General features: G+C 44.3%; 1 protein-coding gene across 16 annotated transcripts in view; it reads left to right on the top strand.

The window, feature by feature from the left end:
* Positions 1–17,407, top strand: part of LOC119648834 (CUGBP Elav-like family member 4) — a 666,752-nt gene that overhangs the window by 369,253 nt on the left and 280,092 nt on the right. For all 16 annotated transcript variants that reach the window (XR_005249062.1, XM_038050698.1, XM_038050701.1 and 13 more), the window contains one exon: positions 15,341–15,584. Coding sequence is in view for 15 of the 16 variants with exons in the window: in XM_038050698.1 (XP_037906626.1) it covers positions 15,341–15,584 (244 nt within the window). In the remaining variant the exon portion in view is untranslated. The remainder of the gene's footprint in view (positions 1–15,340; positions 15,585–17,407) is intronic.

Below are 17,407 nucleotides of genomic sequence, written 5' to 3'. Positions count from 1 at the left end.
ATGCAAAACCGTTAGATTGTCTTGATAGAGACGACTGAAAGGGCATCAACTTTGGAGTTTACGCCGGAGAGAGCTGAGCGATATAGATACGGGTTAGGAAATGACAGTAGAACAAGTCGGAATACCGGAAGCTCGCGCTTCGGGTATAAAGGTTTTCTGTCCATCTAATGTAAGAAACTTGAACGCACTCTTTTCTATCCGTATATAGCTACAAATCCAACATATTCCTTCATCATTCATCCATTCTTTTCCAAACTACAAAATATACGTACATATTACAGCCATAAATATTATCCTCACCTTAAACAAACAAACTGACTATTTCCGAATACTGCACGTATATAAATTATTATTATTACCGATTTGGTTACATGTGTACATATATAGTACATATATTAAATACAGCTGGTTTAATGTACAAACATATCTTTCTGAATTAGACACAACCTGCAAATTCACACATTTGTGTTTGGAGTAATTGATTCATATGCAAATGATTAAAAAACTAAGTAAAACAAATTAATTCTTTGCGACCCCATTCATATGAACTTATTTCGTTGTGGTATTGACGAATTGATATGGGATGATGACGTCATGCATGTTGTACAATGCACGAAATTCACAAAAAATGGCAGTTTCACCCCCTATAACTTTGTTAATAATAATTGGATTTTCTTCAAATTGTGCACCATATTATCCTTTACATCCCTGCCAAATTTTGTATTTCTAGAATGGACATAAGGGGGGTTGCCAGATAAATTTCTAAAATGTGGAAATATACTATTATTAACTTTATTTGTGCAGATATAGGAACGGGATGTACACCACTGTAATTTTTTTCAAATTTTTCGGTTGGGTAGGTTCTGAGAGCGAACCTGTTACACTTTTTGGGGGTTATATTTTGATCCGCCACTTCCCCACGTTTCACCCGATATCAAATATGAAACCAGTTTCGAAAAGAGATAATTGAGCCCTTTAATTTAATATCCGCCACGACCACACTTTATGAAAAAAAAAATCACTGGATAAATGGAATTTTTGCGATGAACGGTGTCCGGACGGATCGGATCGCTAACGTGCGGTAAGGACGGGACTATGGGTATCCGCGATTTTCTTTTTTTTCAATCAAGGGGGAATTGTCTAAAATGGGGAAAATGTATAGCTCAGAGGATTCTCCGTATTTAATGCGCAAAGCAGCAATTTTGTCTGAATTTTCGTGGATTGAATGGCCTAGGACGTGCAAAGTTGGCCACCGGGCGTGAGGAAGTGTTGAGTCATAGCTTGGTAAGAGTTATCCTTTCAGCGTAGAGGAGATGCTGCGCTAGTTTTCGTCTCCAAGTGTTTTTGTTGGTTTTCTTTTCGATTTTTGGTGAATTGTGTACAATTCCGATTTAGACTCGGACAATCCTACCTACTTAAAAACTAAAGGGGCACTGATGGTGGTGGCCGGTGGTCGGTCAATGCGATAATTCGTTGAGAACTCCCCGCAACATCGAGCACGTATGCAGAATGGTGTACTTCTGCATGGTTTGAACCAGACTGTGTGAGTGTTCCAGGACATCAAGGGAAGCCGTGAGGGATTTAGGTACAATACCTGTAGCTGACAATATTATGGGAACTACAACCACCCGCTCGAGATACCAAATTTTTTTGATTTCCCTAGTTAGTGGCTCATAGTTCACCTTCTTCTCCACGTATTTCCGTTCGATGTTGCTATTATGGGGGATAGCAACATCAATAATATTCGCGGAGCAACCCTTCTTGTCAACTAACAGTACGTCAGGCTTGTTATGTGGAGTATGGCGATCAGTCAGAACTTGCCTGTCCCAAGACTTCCTGTAAGCAAAACTATCAAGTACTACTTGCGACTCATATCGGTAAACCGGGTATGTTTCCCTGATCAGTCCATGCTTGCATGCAAGGTTTTGGTGGATAACCTTACATGCGCGCCTAAAAACGGGACAAATTGTACCAACTGGTCCTCCAGGTTGGGGGTTGGGTAGGGCTGACAACCCTACACGGAAAACAACCTGCTACGAAGCCACAACAGGAGCCTCGGATAGGACGGATGTTAAAACGACGGACCCGGCAACGACAAAGGAACAACGATTTGCGCATTTTCTCATGGAACGTGCGCTCCCTGTACAGAGATGAAGCTGATAAGCAGCTAGCCGATACGATGTCCCAATATAGGGCTGATGTAACAACGTTGCAAGAGATGCGATGGACAGGGACCGGTTTCCTGGAGAAGAGCCACTACACCATATATTATAGCGGCCATCCAGTAAACCATGTGCTCGGAGTAGGTTTCTTAGTCAGCCAAAAAATGAAACCTGCTGTTATCGGCTTTGAAAGTATAAGCGAACGGCTATGCACTCTGCGCTTGCGAGGCAAATTTAGAAATATAAGCCTCATAAACGTTCACGCCCCTACAGAGGAGACTGCAGAGTCGGAGAAGGATACCTTCTACGAGGCAGTAGAAAGAACCCTCGAAGCCTGTCCCAGATATGATATCAAAATCATACTTGGGGATTTTAACAGCCAAATAGGGAAGGAGCCCGTATTCAGGCGATACGTTGGCTCCCATAGCTTACACGAAAAAACAAATGATAACGGACTGCGGACTATTCAATTAGCAGGGTCACACGAAATGGTTGTTGGAAGTACCTGGTTTGCGCGGAAAGCGGTCCACAAACATACGTGGGCCTCTCCAGACGGGACCACTTTCAACCAAATTGACCACGTGTTGATCGAACGCCGCCACCTCTCAGCCTTGATGAATGTCAGAACATATAGGGGGGCCAATATAGACTCGGATCACTATCTCGTTGGCATAGTGCTCCGAGCTCGAATAACAATACTACCTAGAATCCCCTCTGACAATCAGGTGAGAGTGAACACTGAAGCCATCCACAACACAACCCTCCGCGACACCTATAAGAAGGAAATGGATGCCGCAATAACCGCAGTCAATAGAGGACCTGGAGATGAAGCATCGACTAATGATCTTCACAACCACCTGAAGAACGTTATCATGGATACGGCCACAAATATACTTGGCCCCAGCCGCAAAAGAAGTCGGAACGGCTGGTTTGAGGATGAATGTAAGCTAGCAACGGAACGGAAGAATGTCGCATACCGAGTAATGTTGCATTCTCAAAGAACGCGGGCACGCGCAGAGACTTATCACGAACTCCGTCGAGCGGAGAAGCGACTTCACAGACGGAAAAAGGAAGCCTGGGAGAACCAACAAGTCTGTGAACTAGAAAAGTACAGGGAGCAACCGCACCAGGCGCGGAAGTTTTACCAACAAGTCAGCAGGATGAAGCCTTATACACCTCGATGCTCATCCTGCCGAGACAAAGAGGGAAATCTGATTTCCGACAGAATGGGCATATTAGAGCGATGGGTTGAGTACTTTGATGAGCTACTGAACAACCAGAACATCGGCGAGTTGGAGGTCCCGCCAACTGAAGACGACGGACAAATACTGCCACCACCAAGTTTAGGAGAAACAGTCCGGCTAAAAAATCATAAGTCGCCAGGAGCCGATGGAATTACAGCCGAATTGGTTAAATATGGAGGCGACCAGTTGCACCAAGTGGTTCATCAACTTGTGCTCAAGGTATGGGACAGCGAATCAATGCCTGACGATTGGCAGCGAAGCATAATCTGTCTCATACATAAAAAGGGAGATATCACACAGTGCAGCAATTATAGAGGTATCACGTTGCTGAGTACCATCTATAAGATATTCTCCACTATCTTGCTAGGCCGGATAGCCCCATACGCCCAGAACATCATTGGCCCATACCAAAGAGGCTTCACTCCAGGCAAATCAGCAACAGATCAGATTTTCTCTCTGCGGCAGGCGATGGAAAAACTGTTGGAATATGGACAACAGTTGCACCATCTGTTCATCGACTTTAAAGCCGCCTATGATAGCATAGCCAGGGTAAAACTGTACACGGCCATGAGAGAATTCGGTATCCCGACGAAATTAATAAGACTGACTAGGCTGACCCTGACCAATGTGCGAGGCCAGATAAAAGCAGCAGGATCACTCTCAAGACCATTCGACATCAACAACGGTCTACGACAAGGGGATGCGCTATCATGCGTCCTCTTTAACCTGGCCCTCGAGAAGGTGATCCGTGATGCTGAGGTGAATGCAAGAGATACGATCCTCTTCAAGTCCACCCAACTACTGGCCTATGCTGACGATATCGTCATCATGGGAAGAACCACCCGAGACGTTCAAACTGCCTTCATCCAGATCGAGCAGGCGGCGCGAGATCTTGGGCTGCACATCAATGAAGGCAAGACAAAATATGTGGTGGCAACGTCAGCACCGAAGACGAATCAACCAACAACATCAAACCGCACTGGTCAAACACAAGCACGAACAAGAATAAGGATAGGGGAATACAACTTTGAGACCGTTGACAATTTCTCCTATCTAGGGTCGAAAATCACAACCGATAACAACTACGATGATGAAATCCGCGCACGGTTGTTGTCAGCCAACAGAGCCTACTTCAGCTTACAAAGACTGTTCCGCTCGAAACGTCTCACCATAGGGTCAAAGCTCTTACTGTACAAGACTATGATCTTGCCAGTCCTCATGTATTCCTCGGAAACTTGGGTTCTTAGCAAGAAAAATTGCGAACTCTTGGCCGCGTTCGAGAGAAGAATCCTCCGAAGAATTTTTGGCCCCCTACATGAGGATGGACGATTCCGTAGCCTACACAATGACGAAATCTATGAGCGATACCATGACCGTCCGGTTGTGGATAAAATCCGGCTCAATAGGTTACGGTGGGCGGGTCACTTAATCCGTATGGATGAAGGTGATTCCACCCGGAAAGTCTATAAGGGCAATATCTATGGTAGGAAAAGAAGACGAGGCAGACCCTGCCTAAGATGGAGCGATGGCGTGGGCCAGGACGCCAGACAGCTTTTAGGGATATCGAATTGGTGGACCTCGGCGCAAAACCGGGATGTCTGGAGTTCCTTATTAAGGCAGGCCTAGACCGGATACCGGTTGTTGCGCCGTTGATGATGATGAACCTTACATGCAGCATTATGCCTGGTGATGGTGCCATAACAGTGCATCCAGAATTGGATGACGCAATCGGAATTTGGACATAGTTGCCCGTATCCTCCGCTGGACGTTTTCCAGATCGGTCTTCGTCCGCGGCAATATTCAATAGATTCAATGCGCTTATCTTATTCTTCCCCAAGAGATGCAATTTCAGCACCTGCTTCACAAGTAGCAGGAGTTCGGACAGCAGAGGATCCTTCAGCAGTATGCACCTTGATGTCATATAAGTACATCAAGTGTGTCAGTTCGCATTTAGCACGTAGGCGTTATTTAATTGCAAAACCATGCGCTCTAGCATCATTAAGTAGCCATGAAAGTGCCATGCAAAACCAAAGCGAACTCAAAGAGTCCCCGTGGAAGATGCCCCTCCGTGTACGGATGAGCTCTGTGGTATTAGCTCTGTGGTACGCACTGATAAGGTAGTATTCCACCCTTCCATGACTCTCACAAAAAAGCTTTATTAGTTTTGGATCAATGCAATACACATGTAGGACAGGTATGCGGGACGTTATCGAAAGCCTTGGCATAATCGATATAGACGTTTCTCTGCCCTCTAGTTGCTTGTCCTACAACTACCGAATCGAAATTGAGTTGCTCTTTGTAACCCCTTGACCCAATTTGGCAGCCCTTCTGCTCCTCGGATAGAATGTTGTTGGTCTCGAGGTGGGCATTGACCCTGCCATTAATATTGGACGTTATGAATTTGTAGGTTGGTAACCAACTAATCGGTCTTGTATCGGCGGGCTCTTGCACCGTGCCCTTTTTAGAGATAAGGTGGGTAATCCCTGCAGTGGAGTAGGGTGGAAATTCCCTCAACCGACTAATGACCTGATTTATGCTGTGTGCCAACCGACTGTGTATACTGGTAAATTCCTTATACCAGAAATTCTGTACAAGATCCAGACCTGGACCCCCAGCTGTTTATGGCTCGCCGAACTTCCTCTTCGAAAACATTCGCAAAATTCGCGGGTACCTTCGGCTATGATTCACTCAGCTTGCTCAGCATGCTGGGCGGGTAGCCCCCAGAGGCCATTCCAATACTCTTTCGTTTCCCTCACCGAAAACTGCACTGTCTGGACGCACTGTTGGGATTTCGTTGGTTGCTCAGGTATGTTGCATTCTGGACACGTCTGGAATGACTTTCTCAATACCGACGTAACCGACTGCATGTGACAGAAAGTTTCTGCTTTAGTGTATCCAGAATTTAAACTACGGGTGTCTTATTGGGGATGGCATAGTTCCGGTAAATCATCTGCACTTTATTTCTCACTCGTCGGCACTGCCAGTGCTGATCTGAATCAGTCTAGCAATGTCCTGCCTTAGTGAGTCCCGCCGATGGTCCAGACGAATTTTCCATGGTGGATCTCTTCCGTCACTCAAACCAATAACACGAAAGTGAAACTTCTGATCGCGCAATCTGATCGCCGCAACTGTATCACATTACACAAGTGATTATAGTTGTAGCAGCAACATATCAGCGCACAGCCGAGATGCAATCGCATCATTGATTTGAGATACAATTCCCGGAGTTGCTGGAGATGCATAGAGCCTGGGAATACCTGATCTATGGAAAGGATCCATTACCCAGAATTCTATACACGCTGTTTATAATTCGACCAGAACTCAGCTGGACGGTGGAGAAAAGTGCTACGGCGAGTACTAAAACTGTTGCTTGCAGTTCGATGTGGTGTTGCTGATGCCGCCATCTCGGCCCCATCAACTTTCGGTCACCAGTTTCCCCGATGACCTCAAGCCGACCATGCTACTTGATGATGGCCGGGATTGTGTCGCTGCAAGTTATAAAGCGGTACTGGTCTGCGACTCGCTGCACAGTAACGTACGCGAATTGCGGGAAACACTCGACGAATCTCTGGTGCAACAAGGAGCGGCAGATATTGTACCCCCCCCCCCCCCCCGTTATTTCGTAGTAGGAGCGAATAATGAAGAGGTTCATTTCTTTAGTCCATTTCCTCCGCTACTTACGCGAACCTGCTGAAGTGATTGTGGCGAAACAACTGCAATAGGGGAAGCAATGTTCCTGGTCGCCGTAGCGCCCAGACGTCGAACTGCCCCCCGACTAGCTGATTCGACGCCGTGCTGTCTATTACGGAAGCCCGACCCCGTCACCAAGTCAGACAACTCTCGTGGGTTATCCGTACCGGACCTTAAATTCCTTCTTCTTCTCATAGATGTATTTGCATTTTATACCTATTTGCTAGTGTGATGAAAGCTTCCTGAGTGAGTAATCTGCAAGACTGCAAAGTTCCTGCACTTTCCTCACCTACCCCCTGGGACGCTGCGGTGGAGTACAGCCATTCAGACTGAAGCTATCCATCTCTCCTCCTTTCACAACCGGGCTTGGGACCGCCGGGGTTATTATTTTCCGAGTTATCACAATCCCGGCAGATGCCGGATTTTACCTAATACTAGCACTAAGTGCCAAGCATTCAGGCTCGGACGATCCTACCTACTTAAAAACTAAAGGGGCACTGGTGGTGGTGGCCGGTGGTAGGTCAGTGGGAGAATCCGTCGAGTACCCCCCGCAACATCGAGCACGTATGCAGAATGGTGTACTTCTGCATGGTTTGAACCAGACTGTGCGAAAGTCCCAGGACATCAAGGGAAGCCGTCTGGGATTTAGGTACAATACCTGTAGCTAACAATATTATGGGAACTACAACCACCCGCTCGAGACGCCAAATTTCTTTGATTTCACGAGCCAATGGCTCATAGTTCACCTTCTTCTCCACGTATTTCCGTTCAATGTTGCTATTGTGGGGGATAGCAACATCAATAATATACGTGGAGCGACCCGTCTTGTCAACTAGCAGTACGTCAGGCTTGTTGTGTGCGGTATGGCGATCAGTCAGAACATGCCGGTCCCAATACATGCTGTAAGCAGAACTATCAAGTACTGCTTGCTGCTCATATCGGTAAACCGGACATGTTCCCGTGATCAGCCCATGCTTATATGCAAGGTTTTGATGGATAACCTTACATACAGCATTATGCCTGGTGACGTATTGCACCGGTGCCATAACAGTACAGCCAGAAATGAGATGGTCCAACGTCTCTAACGCCGAACCACACATTCTGCACTGGTCGTTCTCCACTCGTTCTTTCATGTTGAGCTTTTTATAAGCTCGGGTGGCGACCACGCCATCCTGAATGGCACACATGAACCCCTCCGTCTCAGCAAAGAACTCCCCAGCACACAGCCACCTGTTCGACAGATGCAAATCGACAAATGGCTGCCAAAGACAATTCACGTGTTTACCGTGCATTGCCTTCGACTTCCATTCCTCGATCCGCTCCTGGTCCGACTTCACCCCACTCAGAGGATTGAAAGATCGATCCTTCAAGTTAAGTGGAGTCAGTCCACAGTCTGCCTTACAGATAGCCGCATGCAAGGGGCTCGCCTGCTCTTTACTGTAAAAATAAGCGCGCAGCGAGTCGACTTGGCGATGATGTTGTGCCGCCACGTCAACCACGCCTCTACCTCCGATGTCACGAGGCAGGTTCATCCGCTCCACGGCAGACTTTGGGTGATGCATTCGAAATTTGGACATAGTTGTCCGTATCCGCCGCTGGACGTTTTCCAGGTCGGTCTTCGTCCACGGCAATATTCCGAATGCATAAGCCAGTGAAGGGATAGCGAATACATTCAACGCGCTTATTTTATTCTTCCCCGAGAGATGCGATTTCAGCACCAGCTTTACACGTCGCATGAATTCGGACAGCAAAGCTTCCTTCAGATCACCAACTCGAGCATGGGTTCCTTGCAGAATTCCTAGGTACTTGTAGAAGTCTGTCTCGGTCATAGCTTCGATGTGGAGGTCACCAATGCTATGTCCGGCATGCGGCTCGTGATGACCTTTGCGAATGGCTTGGATTCGACATTTGTCTAATCCAAACTCCATCCGAATATCACGGCTGAACATGTCTATTGTTCGCAACAGACTTCTAAGATGGTTGTCAGTACCAGCATACAGCTTGATGTCATCTAGGTACATCAAGTGTGTCAGTTCGCACTTATCACGTAGGCCATATTTTATTGCAAAACCATGCCCTCTAGCATCATTCAGTAGCCATGAAAGGGGGTTCAGTGTCATACAAAACCAAAGAGGACTCAATGAATCCCCCTGGAAGATGCCCCTCCGAATACGAATGGGCTCTGAGGTATTAGCACCCTCAGATGTACGGACTGACAAGGTGGTATGCCACCCTTCCATGACTGTCGCCAAAAACGTTATTAGTTTCGGATCAATGCGATACAGATGTAGGATGTCGATTAGCCAGGTATGCGGAACGCTATCAAAAGCCTTGGCATAATCGATATAGCAACTGAAGAGGTTTCTTTGGCCTCTAGTTGCTTGTCCTACAACTACCGAGTCGATAATGAGTTGCTCTTTGCAACCCTTTGACCCAACTCGGCAGCCCTTCTGCTCCTCGGACAGAATGTTGTTAGTCTCGAGGTGCGCATTGATCCTTCCACTAATAATGGACGTGATGAATTTGTAGAGGGTTGGTAAGCAAGTGATCGGTCTTGTGTCTGCGGGGTCCTGCACCGTGTCCTTCTTAGGGATAAGGTAGGTAATTCCCGCAGTGAGGAAAGGTGGAAATTCCTCCGGCCGACTCATGACCTCATTTATACTGCGTGCCAACCGACTGTGTACGCTGGTAAATTTCTTATACCAGAAATTCTGCACCCGATCCAGACCTGGGCCCCTCCAGTTCTTCGAGCTGTTTATGGCTCGTCGAACTTCCTCTTCGGTAACATCCGCGAAATTCATGCCAGGTGTATTGGCATGGCGGGTGCCTTCGGCGGTGATCCACTCAGAATACTCAGCATGCTGGGCAGGTAACTCCCAAAGTCCACCCCAATACTCTTTCGCTTCCGTCACCGAGAACTGTATTGTCTGTTGGGATTCGTTTAGAGATCTGAAAAAGCTCCGCTGGTTCCTCGCGTATGTTGTATTCTGGACACGTCTGGAATAACTTTTGCCATACCGTCGTAACCGACTGCATATGACAGAAAGTTTCTGTTTTAGTGTGTCCAGAATTTCAACTACGGGTGTCTCACAGGGGATGGCATAGTTCCGGTAAACCCTCTGCACTTTATTTCTCACCCGTCGGCTGGCACTGCCAGTGCTGATCTGAATCAGTCTAGCAATGTCCTGCCTTAGTGAGTCCCGCCGACGTTCCAGACGAATTTTCCATGGTGGATCTCTTTTGTCACTCAAACCAATAACGCGAAAGCGAATCTTCTGACCGTGCAATCTGATAGCCGCAACTGCACCACAATACACAAGTGATTGTAGTTGCAGCAGCGACATATCAGCACACAGTCGAGACGCAATCTCATCATTGATTTGAGATAGAATTCCCGGAGTTGCTGGAGATGCATAGAGCCTGGGAATACCTGGTCTATGCAAAGGATCCATATCCGAGAATTCTATACACGCTCTTTGGAATTCGTCCTGAACCTCAGCGGAAACCTCAGCTGGACGGTGGAGAATAGTGCTTCGGCGAGTACTGAACCTGTTGCCTGCAGTGCGGCGTGGTGTTGTTGATGCCGCCGCCTCTGCCCCCATCGACTCTCGGTCACCAGTTTCCCCGATGACTTCAAGTCGAACACGTTCCCTGATGGTGGCCGGGATTGTGTCACTGCGAGTGATGAAGCGGTACTGGTCTGCGACTCGCTGCACAGTCACGTGCGCGAATTGCGGGAAACGCTCGACGAATCTCTGGTGCAACAAGGGGCGGTGAGATATTGTACCCGCCCCCGCCGTTATTTCGTAGTAGGAGCGGATGATGAAGAGGTTCATTTCTTCAGTCCATTTCATCCGCTTCCTACGCGAACCTGCTGAAGTGGTCGCCACAGGTTGTGGCGAAGCAGCTGCAGCAGGCGGAGCTGTGCTCCTGGTCGTCGTGGCGCCTAGACGTCGAACCGCCCCACGACTAGCGGTTTCGATGCCGTGCTGTCCATTACGAGAGCCCGACCCAGTCACCAAGTCAGACGACTCCCGCCGGTTATCCGTACCGGACCTTAAATTTCTCCTTCTTCTCATTTTTTGGTGGTGCATTTTATCCCTAGCTGCCAGGTATGTAGATAGCTTCCTTAGTGAGTAATCTGCAAGACTGCAAAGTTCCTGCACTTTCCTCACCTACCCCCTGAGACGCTGCGGTGGCGTACAGCCATTCAGACTGAAGCTATCCATCCCTCCTCCTTTCACAACCGGGCTTGGGACCGGCTTCGGCGGAGTTAATTTTTTTATTTTAATTCATTTATTCTTTTAATTTTACTATTTATTATTCATTTTTCAGGTTTTGTGTAAAACAAAACCTTATTAAGTTGTAAGTTGTTATACATTTTTAAGCTACCATTTTAAATTTATTCCTAATTCACTTATCTTTTTAATTATCACTTATAATTTAGTTTTATTATTTATATTTTTTACTGTAGTTCCCTTTTTAGAATTTGCGGGATTTTCCGTTTTCTCTTCTTGTTTTTTCTGTGAATTTGTATATGTATTTTATTTGCATTATCGATTGACACTAGGATTTTAAAATTTTCGCTTGGATACATATACCATGCATTTTAGATAATTTCTTTAATTTATTTATTTTCCAGGATTAGCTCGCGTTCTGGTTGATCTTGTTAAGCCGTCGCGAATTCTTTTCTTCGTTTGGTTATTTTTAGATCCGGTGCGGACCCACGCATTCGTATAGACACGTTGATTTTATCAAAATGACACGTTTGAGATCGAAGCGCTTAAATGAGCCCCCCCCCCCACATTCTCGAACTTAGCTAGCACAGTAGCGTGCAAGAACGTATGAATCAAGCGCTTTGAGGAAGTTTGAGTATTTGCAGGCAGATCTTAACGGTCACTTAGCCAATTTCTTTAAGGTTTTGGGGTAGCTCCTCTCTCTAGGTCATCTTCGGCCGCTCAGGATAGTTGTTTGACTAAACTAATTTAGGATAGTTCATTACACAGGATTCAGGAAGTCTCAGATACCCTGGCATCTCTCCTATCCATCTCCCTCTTTTTCGTCTTAAACATGCCTTGAGTGTAACTTGCTACTCGCTTCCAAGTGTCTTCGCTCTGCAACATGGCTTCCATTATGGTCTCGAACACCCAAGACACCCTTCCATCGAAAGGTCGTGGGGGTGCGACTCCCACCATCTGCAAATCCAAATCCAGAAGATTACATGCGATGTTGTAAAAGTGTGCAACATCAGCGAGCATATTTTGAGTTATGAAAAAGACAAAAATAAATGAAACCAAGAATGTACATACCCACGGTTTGAATTCAATTATTCTGTATGGAATCGCCGAAATTACTGCAAGTGACATCAATTCCCAGTAAAATAGCACCCTCCTTGGTTTTCAAAATGAATTCACATAAATTAAATAATAACGTGGATTGTCAACAAACCGTCATCCGTGTCGTATCGCAAAAGTTTGATTTTCCCAACTTTTCTGCATACAGTGTTGCAAATGGGAATCATTGTACATGAATGAACTTCATTTGGCAGCTCTCTCTGCTCGTACGCATGCGCGCGTATTCGTTATGCTTCGGCTTTTATAGCGGAACCTATAGTTCGAAATTGCCACTCTCGAACCATATCGTATACATCCAGGACGTATCGTACACATCCCATATTGTATTGGCATTAGATTTGCCACCGTAAAGTACCCTAGTTATGTCGTTACATCCTAAGGTGCGGTCCACCACCCTAAACACTTGTTCAGACAAGAATTAACAATTTAAAAATAGGAAAATCAAAATGCATCCGAAACATCATAAACCAATGTATGTCTAAAAAGTCAGAATAGCGGAAGCTCGCGCTTCGGATATAACGGTTTTGTGTTCATCTTATGGAAGAAACTTCAACACATACTTTTCTATCCGTATATAGCTACAAATCCAACATATTCCTTCATATTTTTCCAAACTACAAGACATACGTACATATCACAGCCATAGATATTATAATAATAATCGTTGGCGCAACAATCCATATTGGATCAGGGCCTTGAAGTGTGTTAGAGCACTTCATTCAAGACCGTAACGGTACACTAGGAGGCAATGTGGTCAGCATTGCGCTCGCCCGAGATTATTACCCTGATTTGACTCAGGTACTCATTCACAGCTGAGTCGACTGGTATCCGACGTCAAATCACGATACAAATTCCACTGCCACCAGTGAGATTTGAACCGCGACCTTCCGTACGACAGCCTTGCGCTCTAACCACTCAGCTATCCGGACACCATAGATATTATCCTCACCCTAAACAAACAAACTGCCTATTTCCGAGCACTGTACATATATATGCACGTATATAAGTTGGTCGTACCCATATTTCCAATTTACTTCGTTCACAAAAAGTATACATGTGTACATATATAGTACGTATATTAAATACGGCTGGTTTAATGTACAAATATATCTTTCTGAATTAGACACTACCTGCAAACTCCATTAGCACGCATATAACTACTATATACCTACATACACACATGTCTGTTTGTAGTAATTGATATTCATGTACAAATGACTAAAAAACTCAAACAAAATAATCCTTTCCGACCCCATTCATATGAACTTACTTCTTTATGGTATTGACGAATTGATATGGAAAGATGACGTTCATAAACGTTCTAGAATGCACGAAATTCACAAACAAGTCGGAATACCGGAAACTCGCGCTTCGGGTATACCGGTTTTGTGTTCATCTTATGTAAGAAATTTCAACACGTATTTTTCTATCCGTATATAGCTACACATCCAACATATTCCTTCATATTTATCCAAACTACGAGACATACGTACATATTACAGCCATAGATATTACGCTCACCCTAAACAAACAAACTGCCTATTTCCGAATACTGTACACATATATGCACGTACACAAATTGATCGTACCCATATTTCCGATTTACTTCTTATATATGGCTGAAATAGGCACTACCCGTAATGTTCATTAGCACGTATATACTATATACCTACATACACATATGTCTGTTTGGAGTAATTGATATTCATATACAAATGACTAAAAAATTAAAACTAAATAATTCTTGCGACCCCATTCATTAGAACTCAATTCGTTGTGGTATTGACGAATTGATATGTGATGATAACGTCATGCACGAAATTCACAAAAAATGGTAAAGTTTTACCCCCTAAAACTTTGTTAATAATAGTTGGACCGAAAAATCAAAAAATTACTGACGGTTTCGTCCAGGGCAGGGGCAACTCATCAGACGCTGCCTCACCTCTGCCCTGGGAGCAGCGTGGCCGAAAGGGCCAACAGGTCGAAAAACGCTCCCTTTTACCATCGCAAAAATACGACAAGGTTGCGAATTATATTGGACTTAGTCCAGACTATGCTCCAAACTAGGGATCCATGGACTAGAAAACGTGGGAGTAAGTTGCTCCTCATTTAGTCCGGTCCACCATCACGTGGATGTGGACTTAAGATCCCGCATATCCTAAATAGTTGGATTTTCTTCAAACTTGGCCAAATTGTGCATTATGTTCTTTATTATACGCATGCCAACTTTTTTCACTTCTGGGATAAACATAAGGGAGGTTGCCGGGTAAATTTCTAAAATGTGGAAATATATTATTATTAACTTTATTTGTGCAGATATCAGAAACGGATATATTTTGAGGCGTAGATTTCGTAGAGATGCACTATTGTGATTTTTTTCAGATTTTTCGCTTGGATAGGTTCTGAGAACGAGACCTGTTACACTTTTTGGGGGTCATATTTTGAGCCCTCACTCCCCTATGTTTCACCCAATATCAAAAATTGGACCAGTTTCGAGAAATACTAATTGAGACCTTTCATTTGATACGCCTCATGGCTACATTCTGTGAAAAGTAAATTTGCACCCTCCATTCACATGTATGGGGAACCCCCCCTTAAACTTAATACATTATGGCGCCACTCCATGTAAAGGGAATACCAGATTACATCCTTTCACCAATTTTCATGACAATCGGTCCAGCCGTTTCCGAATAAATCGGATGTGACAGACAGACAGACAGACGGGTAGACAGACACCGACTCGATTCTAATAAGGTTTTGTTTCACACAAAACCTTAAAAAGTCACTATACACGTTACCAGGATATTATATTTTCAACTTGTATTAATATCTATCCTATTTGATTAAAAGCGATATTGGTAAATTTGCATCCTCTTCTTTATATTTTTAGCAACATCAGGCTGCACTAATGGCAGCTGCTACTGCACAAGGAACATACTTAAGTCCTATGGCGGCTTTAGCAACACAAATACCTCACGCACTGAACGGTTCTGCCCAACCTATAAATGGAACAATACCATCATTACCATCACCAACAATGCCAACCTTCAATCTTGCAACGCAAACTCCAAATGGCCAACCAGGAACAACTGACAGTGTCTATACAAATGGGTTGCCGCAAACATATCCTGGTCGTAAGTAGTAATTTTCGTTTACGAAAACAGGTTGGAAACTAAGAAAAAGTTCGGGAAACTAAAAACGATGTTAGATTAGGATGACCTAGTAACAAGTCGGGAATCCGGAAGCTGGACGCTTCAGGTATGAAAGGTTTTGTTCGCTTCTTCTGTGAGTATATTTGAATGTAGAACTATCCCATTTGTAGGTAGCCCGTTATGTATATGCATTTAGCATGTCTGACTACCCACTTTAGTGTGATACTGATATTTGGTTGCAGTAAATTTACACTACTTTGAGCTACTGTAACTTTGTTACTAATAGTATGATTGTAATCAAACTTGGGAATAATATGCTTCATATTATATTTTATACTACTACCAACTTTTACAACTCTAAGATAAACTTAAGGGTTTTACTCAATTTCCCCAAAAATATGGTAATCTACTATTATTAACTTAATGTGAACATCTGCGAGCCGCTACGATCACGTTGCTCCCAGGGCGGAGGTGAGGCAGCGTCTGACGATTTGCCTCTGCCCTGGTAAGAAACCGTAAAGCCGTCATCGCTTGACATTTTTGAATTTGTTTGGGTGCAAGTCCTAAGCGAGGGTCCGTGGACCAGGAAAGAGGGAGTAAGTTACTCCCCATGTGGTCCGGTCCAGCATTAAGTTGATGCGGACTTAGGACCTCATCATTCTAAAAAAAAATAGTTTCTAATCGTTGGGAAACGAGATGACACTCACATTACTTTAAAAAGTAAGGTTCGAGGCCGCCTTTTACACCCCTTTTTGCAAGTATGAAGGAATTGAGGTGGATTTGCAAATACATAGTTATTTGCTGATTTACTAGAGAAAGTTTGCATAAAGCTTCTTACGCGGAAATTCATGTTGGTATGCAATGCGGAACTAGGTGGTATGCAACGCGGAACTCGGTGTAGACGAGGAAATTGATGTACACGTTTGAGTTAGCTTTGATGATAGTTAGGATTTAGTCCCCAGATGCTCAGGAAAAAAGTCAGAATTATGATACCTTCTGGATCCGTGGTAGGAAGGAATCTCACGAATGTGAACGACAAACTAGTTTTATATGAGGAGATAATATAAGTGTTTATCCAGGATCAATTTCTTTCAGGGCTGCTGAGTTACAATAATTGATCAAATTTCTTTTCTTTCAATTTTCAGATTATATCTGTTTACAGATCATATTTGTTCGTTGGAATTTCGACCTATAACTAGTAGCTCTTAGCTTTTTCATATATTTTGAGCACCAGGCCATACACACTTGAATGGATACAGATCTAATCTATTAGATCTACACAGTTTTTTTTCGATTAACTTAGGCTGTCAAGGAGATCCTATTATCTTCTTGTTTTGATTCATATATTCATATATACAGCACAGAGATGCTAATTTAAGTTAGGACTCATAATCAATCAAGCTCTGGATGAGTATTCGAAATGTATTTAAATTAAAACATGAACAGTGCGTGATTGCAAAATTAGTAGTAGTGTTTTCTTGCAGTTGGCCCTCCTTACTGTTGAGTTCTTGCCGGGTTGTCCACCACAAAGCTGGGTGCTAACATCGCCGGTGTAATGTGTCAGCATCGCATGTAGGTTCTTAAGTAAAGCAATTACAATTAAGCTTCCACTGGCACATATTAACGCAGACCCTTGAAACGTTCACGACTTGTTGAGCTATTGGGGTAATTTTAATTTAAGGGGGTCATCCCGTGTAAAGGCCGTTTTTTTTTTTTGATTTTTTTAGAAATTTTTTGTGAAGAACTAGATAAAGATACAATTACGAATTTTTCACCATACATTTACTAATATTTTGAGCATGCGT

The sequence above is a fragment of the Hermetia illucens genome, chromosome 2 (assembly GCF_905115235.1).
Source record: "Hermetia illucens chromosome 2, iHerIll2.2.curated.20191125, whole genome shotgun sequence".
Lineage (NCBI taxonomy): Eukaryota > Metazoa > Arthropoda > Insecta > Diptera > Stratiomyidae > Hermetia > Hermetia illucens.
The sequence above is the reverse complement of the archived record's forward strand: the minus strand, read 5'-3'. Positions and strand labels throughout refer to the sequence as shown.